We start from the raw sequence: 10268 nt of genomic DNA on the forward strand, positions 1-10268 counted from the left end.
GCAAAAAACAGTGAACGAGAAAATAAACGACGAAATTGGACGATTAAGATAACTTAATATCATCCTGTACTGTCTACAAATTAAATCAACCATTCATTTCCCAGCTTAGCTTGTCTGTCTCACATTAAGGAAGCTTTAGGCCCAAGCAATCTCATTCAATTTAATTTGACTCTAAACCCAAGTCTCTTAGGGTCCGTTTGGTTCGTGGAATTCAAAAAACCCAGATTTGTACAAACCTTGGTTTAGTCAAATCAAAGTTTTGTATATCTTCATTCCGATTTTTGAGATTTTACTGAAACCGTTTGTTTCACTCGGAAGATGCGTGTGAAGACACATTTTTATGCGTAAGCTTGGAGTTGAAGGTAAATTTCAAAAAGTAGTCCACTCTATTGTTTTTACACTCCTTAAAAAACAAAACCAGGTTTTGAGGCAAAATTGGAAGTCACGTATGCTAATTCCATTTTGCAAATTTTGAAACAAACGCACAAATTTTCAAATCCGGGTTTTGAAAAATCCAATTCCTGTCATCTTCCAGGGACCAAACGGACCCTTATTGATTAAAACCCTATAGCTTCTTCCATCCTTTATGAGACAGGCTAATATCCAGACAAAATGTACTAAAGACAAAACAAAGTCAAATATTTTTTTTCCAGATTCATGTAGTAATTTTTTTTCTAAATTTTTTGTTGTTTTCGACTACAGATCATGAAAATCAAACACTGAAGTTTTCAGAAAAATTCATGATGTTTTTGAGTTTTTGAAAATTGATCAACTATACAGTTTGAATCGAAAACAGCCGTGTAATACAGTGAAAGACTCGTCAAATCTGTTACTGAAGAATTATATTAATCTTGTACACGGATACTGTGATTAGGGAACTCTGTAGATCAGTTCTCATATTATCCCAGATTACGAACATTACACGACAGCTTCAATAACCAACTCCCTATAGTTTAAACTGAATAGATAAATAATTACATAAATGTGCAGATAAGTCTTAACAGATTAAAACATGATCTGAAAGGCTTCTATTGCTCCCTGCAGAGATGAGCAAAACAACCACAATACATGCGAAGACAAAATGTCTTTTTCATATTGATCTCAGCCGAGGCGGTTGAGTCAATTCGGTGGACAGAGTCGGCGAAGCAGAGGAGAGAGAAAAACTTCGAACTAATATTGGTACACAATCCATGCATCCCTTGACATGGAGTTGAAGGTTTTAATTCCCAATCTTCAATCTCTATACACTGTTCAGTCATCTTCACTGAGCTGAACACCTATTTCTTTTAAACAAATAAAGAATTAAAGAAAACAGTTCCGAAACTAAACCCGAATCATTAGAGTTTGATTTCCCTGTGCTGATGCTCCGCACAATACAATCAAACCATCTTAGAGAGTAATTTCCAGCGGGAGGCTTCTCATACTCACATATCTCAAATCTGCCGGAAACTTGGGAAGCCATTTCCAAGAGCTTTTGTTCACATCAAACACAAGGATCTCCCTGCTCTCATTTGCTCTGAAACAGATCACATCTCCCACTCCCACGCATTCAAACCAATTTGAATTGGAACTCCTCCTAAATTCCTCACAAACAGAATTGGGCATTTTTCCAATGCCTTTCCATTCGTAACCCTGCTTCTCCGTCCTCTCAAAAACTAACTCCCACACAATTATGCCTTTCAGACTATGATTTTCTTCGATTGCCTCAACCACAAAAACACCACTCTTACAACAAACAAGCCGAGCCCAGAAATGGTTGCCGCCTGCTGTGGGCATAGCCATGACAGAAGTGATCCCCTGTTCAACATTGTAGGCCATCATTCCACCATTAGAAGTCATACCGAACAAATACCCCTCAAAGAAGAACATGCTTTCGCTTCTAATATCCACATCCGGAATGCTGCCTGCAACTTTCCATCCCTTTGTAGTTGAATTATAAGATTCTACTACAACTGTACCAACGTTGGTCACGCCCACCACCATGACTGTATATTCCTCCCTCTTTTTCCCTGCTACGAAAATTGCCCTGCCCGTAATTTTACTCACACAACCCATTTTTGGCAGCATAAAGCACGTTTGGGTAAAAGGATTGCAAACACACAGTGTTGGAGAATTATATCCAAACCAGGAATTGGCATTGGAGTCTGCCAAGAGAAGCCCAGAAGCAGATGCTCTGAAATTGATGGGGCAATCATTTGGAATGAAAGACAGAGAAAATGTTCGCCAGGTTTTGGTGATAAAAGAATAGATTAGCGAGGGCAATTGGGTTTTTGCAGGGCAAAGAATGAGAAATGGCTGCCTATTTCTTGCGATGGAATTGAAGTGTTCTGATGAAAACAGAGCATTCCATCCCCTGCAAACAGCTCTGAAGCGGAAGAAGCAGTCCACTGGAAGGAATTCAAGTATTCTTTCCTTCAGATGTTCAGGCAAATCTGACCACATCGTTTCCTTGTTAATTCTGAGAGCACCCATTTTCACAGATATAGTCGATTATCTCAAAAAGAAATGGGCAAATATTTAAATATTTATAGCAAATCGTTTAAACTGCCATACGGTCGAATGACATGTAATCGGAACGAAAGTATAAATGTCAACGGTAAAACAAAGCCAATAATGGCCGTAAGTTTGTTTTTTTAATTATTTCAATGATCCGTGTTTAAGGTAAAAGCAGGTTCCACAAATAAATTATAAATTCTTTAGACGAGGTGGTAGAACCGATTCATTGTACTCGACCATAAAGGTTATTCAAACCAGCCCGTACAATTAAATTATAGTTTCTTTGTCTCCATTTTCTGCAGCCTTAATGGTATTTAATTGTCAGTGGGAACGTATTTAGTATTTAAATATTTGGTCAAACAAAAAGAGTTTTTGATTGATTCAATCCGAGACAGTGTTGACAATTAGCAATGTAACAGTGTGAAAGACCTTTCCACAAAAGTAATAGTAGTTTAATAAGTTTTGTATTTAATTCATCTTTACATAATGGTTTATGTTCTTTATGATGAGATGTTTTCTATATCTCTATTTTGTATATTTGTGTACGTAATATTTTATTGCTTTCTAAATGGGTTGAGTTTGTGAAAAAAGAAGGCAGAGGTATATTATTAGCCATATTTGTAAAGGTGAGACGTGTTTTTTTTATTGGATACAATCATATAGAGATTACATGTAAAAATGGTTACAGCAGAAAAAAAAAGTCATACAATGAGTTGGACAACAACTTGAATATCACAAATTCTGAAAAATCTATCAACTGAGCAACATATATTGTTGTTACATAATGACTATTTGAAAAGCAAATTACATCTTCTAAGCAATTAGTCCATTAGTATAAAATTGATACACTCTCTCTTCTTCATGCATAAATACCTTCAAACCAAATCATAGCCATCAATGGTATCAGTTGTCTATCATTTTATGCTATCTTGCAATCTTGCAATCTTGCAATCGAAGCCAATGATGGTTTCTGCAAATACATTGAATCGAATTCGCACTTCTCTTAGGAAGGTTTTGAGCTTCGCTTTGTTTTGGGTATGAGACTAAAGGATGGTGAGATCTAGGGAGAGATTCACATGAACCATCGAGCACTGTGTAGGAAAAAATAGCTAAGCAACAAAATTTTCACAAATATTTTAAGATAAGATGCCTGAAAGTCCGTGAAATAACATTATGGTGTGGGGAAAGGCCAAATAGAGCATTTTTCCAAGTCCAAACTTGATGGCTAAGAGCTAGAAGATTGGAGAAAAGATGATTCCAAAGACATTGAGCATGAGGACAAAAGCAAAACGTATGTTTTATTATCTCTTTTTGGCACAAAAGGGACAAGCCAAAGAGGGAGATATGAAGGCAAAATGTTCACCAATGGGGAGATTACCATGGAAAATTTTACAGGGAACCAATTGAGCCTGTGCATCATCTTTAGATTTCCAAATGATAGCACTTAGTTTATTCCACCGAGCACTAAAAGTTATAATGACATTTAAGATTAAGGTAGTTGGACAAGGAAATTATGGACAAGAGTTGCTTGTAGATGACTTTAAGCGGGAAAGCACGAAAACTTTAATTATTAAGTCATTTCCAATCAGAAAGGAAGTTATCATGGCATGGGGTGAACAACAACCAAAGAAGTGTTAGCATGAATGCTAACGATATTCCTATGGGGGAGTATCCTAGAATTATTGGAGCATTTGAGAAATTGTTATAGTGGTTACATGTTGCATTCACAACTATGTTTGTCATTGATATTAACATAGTGGTAATCTTGAGAAGACTGGAAAAGTAGCAAACAAAGATTGAGGTTGCACAATTAGAAGATGGTAGATGAGGTTATGTGGAGTCTAGGATGTCTTCTACAAAGTGTATTGATGATTTGGTTAAGAGTGCACATGGAAAGTTAAAGATTGGTGACTATTATTCATGATTTATTGAAGGCTACGGTCTAATAGAGTTCCCAAGAAGCAGATTGTGATGTTTGGATTATATCTCGTAATAGAAATATAATCTGGATAAGCATAGTTAGACAGAGGTAGAAGACATATTGAAGATGGCATAGTTGATCACGTTAAGTTAAAAGCTGCACATTTGGAGAAATTGAAAAGACAATGAGTTGACAATTTTGATAATTATGAAAATGTGATGTAACATGTACATTAATGAGGTCCTATATTATAATTATAAATTGGGAGGGGTTCAAGGATGATTCAATAATGTAATACAAGACTTGGTATAAAGGAAGGTTTGTTTCCTTGGTTGTAATGAATGTGGTTTTTGTGAAATTATATGTGAAGTATAATGTGAGTAAGTGATCTAAGGGAACTTTTATGTGATGTGAGTAAGTGGATCTAGTATTGAGATCTAAGAAGTATTTGGTGCAGAAGAGGCATAATAAGAGGACAAAGAAAGAGTATGGGTTGTTAAGATCAATTGCTTTTGGAATTATTATGCAAGAGATAATACAAAGATCAATTGGCCAATGAGTTAGGTGGTCTTTCCCCTGAAGTTGTTTGGCTGGTTGGTCCTTATGCCTTCTACAATTCCTAATAGGATTGGAATCTCTTCATAGGAATTCAAAGTCTAACAGGGATTAATATGTATTGAATGTATTTCATTGGCTCCTAACTTGGTCCATCCTCTTACAAGGAACTTATATATTAGTATATCATCTTGTGGGTACCATCACCACCAAAGTTTTTCCTCTAATCAAGGGTTTCCCTAGTTAACATATCTGGTGTTATTGTGTATGGTTATCTTCTTATGGTTGTTGTTTATATTGGTCACATATTTGAGAATTAATAAGGTTAATAAATTTTTTTGATTAGACAACTGATTCACCCCCCCTCTTATGTTGGCGGACTTTACTTTCTAACAATTGGTATTAGAGAATTAGGTCCTTGAAGGAAAAGTTTAACAACTTAAGGAGATAAATGGCGATTCATTTTAGACAACTAAGTCCTAAGTTTGATGGAGTTAATTATGATAGTTGGAAAGAGAAGATGAAGACACATCTGTTATGCATGGATCTTGGATATTGGATGATCATTAATAATGATAAGACCATAGTTGAAGAACACAAGCTTGAAGAATGTAGTGAGGTTGAAAGAAATTTGATCATGTCTAACATGCTTGCCAGAGAAATACTTTTGTCAGGTCTTCCTAAGAATGAGTATAGTTGGGTAAAATCTTTGAGATTATCTTGTGAAATTTGGAAAGCTTTTGAATCTACTTTTGAAGGTGATAAACATGCTAAAAGGATTAGAATACAAAATTGGATATGCCTATTTCAAGAAGCTATAATGATAAAGATGAATTTGTAAGAAGCTATATTGGCATAATATTAGAGATTGTTATAGGAATCAAGGCTTGTGAAAAAGGAAATAAATAACAAGATGAGATCAAATGGAGAATTTTGAAAACTTTAACACCACCATTCAAGAAGACATCAGAGATGATTGAACAAGTGATACCTTGTATTGAAAAGTTCTCTAGAGAGACTCTTCTTGGAAGATTGAAAGTAACAGAAATAAGTTTGAAATAGCCTAGAGATTTACCTAGAGTGGAGACTACCTATAGCACATTGAGTATTCGACCTACCATATTTAGGAGTGCAAGCAAAAGTGGAGATTATGCTAGTAGTAGTAGGTCGGGATTTGAAGAAGATAGAAAGATTGAAGAAGGGATTGCCCTACTTGTGAGAAGAGAACCAGATGGTAAGAAAATCTTTAAATGTTGGACTTATGATGAATTTGGTCATTATGCTTCTAAATGCCCTAAAAGAGTAAAGAAGTACAAAAAGAATTTCAAGTCTAGAAAGCCCAGAGAATGTTTGTATGCAAATGATGACGATGAAATAGAAGAAATGATTTTGAGTGAAAGTGACGATGAGTTAGGATTTGTTGTTATAAAATAAGAAAGTCCTCAAAAAGAAGTTAGAGAAGAAAAAGCTTTACTATCACAAGTTGAGAATAAAGTTGATTGGATCATAGATAATGGTTGTTCACATGATATGACTGGTGATATGAATAAATTTTTTGACTTCAATAGTTATGATGGAGAAATTTTTAGAATTGGAAACAACATGGCCTATCACACAAAGGGAACATGATCCATTAATATTGATTGAAAGACTAACACTGATGATGTTTATTTTGTTGATGGATTGAAACATAATCTTTTGAGTGTTGGACAACTAGTTGACAAGGGAAATCAATTGCAGTTCACAAGAAAGACATGTATTATCAAGGATAAGGATGGTAAGATGATTAATACTAGTACAAGACCTAGAGGTGAATTTTTTCAGTTGAATCTTACTAAGATGACATGCTTATTTTCTAAGGTTGACAAAAGTTACTTATGCAATGAAGGTTTGTCACATAAACTTTGATAATATTGTGAAACCAAGTACCACACTTGCAGTAAGAGATTTTCTTAAAATTGTGAAGCCTACTAAAATTGTATGCAAGGAATGTGTTATGGCTAAAAAAAATAAAAGCTCTTTTCCTAGCAAGAAGTACACTACAACAACAAAGTTGGAGATTGTTCACATGGATTTGAGTGGTCCTACAAAGACAAGATGATTATATGGTGAAAGGTATTTTATGATTCTTGTTGCTGATTTTACTAGGATGATGTGGGTAACATTTCTTAAAGAAAATTATGAAACATTTCAGAAATTTAAGTTGTTCAAGAATAGAATTGAGAATGAATCTAGATTGAAGATTAAATGTCTAAGATCTAATAGAGGTGGATAATTTACTTCAAATGACTTTAACACTTTTTTGTGAAGTGAATGGTATTAAGAGACAACTTTCAAACCTTAAAACACTAGAGAAAAATGGTATAGCCGAGAGAAGAAATATGTCTGTAAACGAAGCAACAAGAGCTATGATGTTTGAAAATGGTGTATCAAAGACCAACTAGAGAGAAGTAGTAAATACAATAGTATATTTGATGAATAGAGTATAGATAAGAAAAGGTACAAACAAGACTCCTTATGAATTATGGTTTGGACATGCACAATCAGTAAAATATTTTAGAAATTTTGGATGTAAATGATACATTAACAGAGATGATGATATTGGTAAGTTTGATTCAAGAAGTAATGGAGGTATGTTCTTTTATTATTCATTGAAAATAAAAGGTTATAGATGTTTTAATCAGAGGACTAGGACTACTATTGAGAGCACAAATGTCAAAGTGGATGAGAAGTTTGGAGTTTAAGAAAGAATGCTTGATTACAATTCCTATAAAGAAGCTAATCCTAAGACTAACCTACTTTTGAGTAGATGATGCAAATTTGCATCAGTCCAATGGTAATAAAGCGCTACTTTATTATCTAGACCAGATGCTTGATTATTCCTCTATGGGGGAGTATTCATGTTTGAGCTAAGTTATGAAGGACTCTAGGTAATTGGTAGTTCAACAATGTCTTTGGACACTTGAGTTGATTCAAGATATTGAGAAAGAGATTGACATAATGATGCCTTTATCATTGATTTTAACAAGGGAGAGAATACATGAAAAATATCTCCTATGAATGGGGGAGAGAATGAACTCTTGAGTATATAAGAGATTATGTATACAAAATTGATGAGGAAGAGCTTGTTGATGGGGGAGATGCATTGAATACACAATTTGATTGATGAAGAGGATTTGAAAAGATATGAGCAACATCAACAATAGAGTTGTATTTGGTATTCATGGAACTTAGAGATTTCTTTATCTATGTCCATTAATGCAAAAGGGGAAATTGTTAACATGAATGCTAATGATATTCATATGGGGGAGTATCCTAACATTACTAGAGCACTTGAGAGATTGTTACAGTGGTTAAATGTTGCATTCATGATTGTATTTTTCATTGATGTCAACATACTGGTAATCTTAAGAAGACTAGAAAAGTAGTAGACAAAGATTGAGGTTGTGCAGTTAGCAGGTGGCAGAGGAGGTTATGCAAAGTTAAGGACATGTTCTATAGAGTGTATTGATGACTTGGTTGAGAGTGCATGTGGAAAGTCAAAGACTGGTGACCATTATTCACGATGTATTGAAGACTATGTTTTGGCAAAGTTCTTGACAAGTAGTTTGGATTATATCTCCTAATAGAGATACAATCTAGATAAGTTTAGCTAGACACATGTAAAAGACATGCTGAAGATGGTTTGGTTGATCACCCTATGTCATAAGTTGCACATGTAGAGAAATTTAGAAGACAGTGAGCCAACAATTTTGATAATTATGAAAATGTAATGTAATGTGTATCAATGAGGTCCTATATTGTAATTATAAATTGAGTGAGGCTCAAGGATGACTCAATAATGTAATCTAGGACTTGGTACAAAGGCATGTTTATTTCCTTGGTTGTAATGTATATGGTGTTTGTGAAGTGATATGCAAATTATAATGTGAGTAAGCGGTCTAAGGGATTTGTTATGTGATGCAAATAAGGATATTTGGTATTGAGATATGAGAAGTATTTGTGCAAAAGAGGTATGATAAGAGGAGAAAGAAAGAGTACGAGTTGCTAAGATCAGTTTTAAAAAAAATTATTCTACAAAAAATAATACAAAGATTAGTTGGACTATGAGTTCGTGTTGGAATACTTTAGAATAACTGAGAGGGGGTGGGGGAGTTGAATTAGTTATCCAAGGTCCTAATGTTCCAATAAAAATTTCCAACACTTAACAAAACTCATACATAGATATATCCTTATCATGTATCTTGCATGCATCCATTAGATCATCCAATACTTAAACTTGTAGGCTATTGTCCTAGGTCAAAATAAATTTGTAGAAATGTAAACATGAATCATAACAGAATCATTCACACACTTGACACAAGGATTTTATGTAGAAACCCAATTTGGGAAAAGCCACTTCTTAGGATTGAGCCTTATTAGAGGACTTTAGAACATTCCTTTAGAATGTCACCTTGTTAAAGGATTTACAAATGACTATTAAGTCAACCTTAATCCAAAGGATTTATCCTAAACTGATACAATGATTAGAAAGTAACAATAGGACTTGATCTGATAACAAATCACAACTCATTTGCATATTGCAAATCTTTATTTCAGTCCTCCATTCTTCTTGGCTTTTACACTTCACCTCTGATAGCTTGTTCACCCTTCAAGAATTCATCCTCTTAAGCCTTCTTTATTTTCATGCCAATTGCAAACTCTTCTATTTGGCCACCATATAAAGCAACACCCTAGACTCCTTGTCTTCCTTGGGTTCTCGCACATGCCAACATTTACTTTTGGGCTTGCATTCCCTTATAAAGAGAATTATGATCTTTTTTTGCTTAATCACAATCATCCATCTTAGGGTTAGGTAAGATTTATTAAATCTAACCCTCTTTCTATTTCATTCCTCTTATAGAAACTTCCTTCTCAATCCTTATTAGATTCACCTCAAAATAGTTTATCTTGAATTATGTGCCACTAGCTCATCAAACTTATCTTCCACACGCTTCACATAGTCCAAGAAACCAACTTTTTCGGCTCAGATTCAACGAATCTTCAATCAAATTCATAATGTTGTCACTCAGTAGCAACTAACCTCTGATGCTTGGCACATATTGGGTTACTCGACATCCACAAAAATTCACTCGACATATATAGTCTTTTACTGTCACTCGACACATACTAAATTCACTTAGCATACAATATTTTTCACTTTTACTTAGCACCAACTGATTTTCTGCTCAGCTTGAACTAACTTTGCTTGACTCTTACTAATCAATCGGTCAAGCTTAGCAGACACATTTACTTT

The 10268-nt window shown here is 34.5% G+C and overlaps 1 protein-coding gene across 1 annotated transcript; it reads right to left on the reverse strand.

Moving 5' to 3' along the window:
• Positions 1-1144: 1144 nt before the first annotated feature.
• Positions 1145-2472, reverse strand: LOC149535968 (F-box/kelch-repeat protein At5g15710-like). The gene has a single exon (XM_089805515.1). The coding sequence runs from the start codon at positions 2470-2472 to the stop codon at positions 1390-1392; it is 1083 nt and encodes a 360-aa protein (XP_089661641.1). The 3' UTR covers positions 1145-1389.
• Between the last annotated feature and the right edge of the window lie 7796 nt (positions 2473-10268).

This window comes from Cupressus sempervirens, chromosome 10 (assembly GCF_028749045.1).
Source record: "Cupressus sempervirens isolate cs-2001-9-10 chromosome 10, ASM2874904v1, whole genome shotgun sequence".
NCBI classification, from domain to species: domain Eukaryota; kingdom Viridiplantae; phylum Streptophyta; class Pinopsida; order Cupressales; family Cupressaceae; genus Cupressus; species Cupressus sempervirens.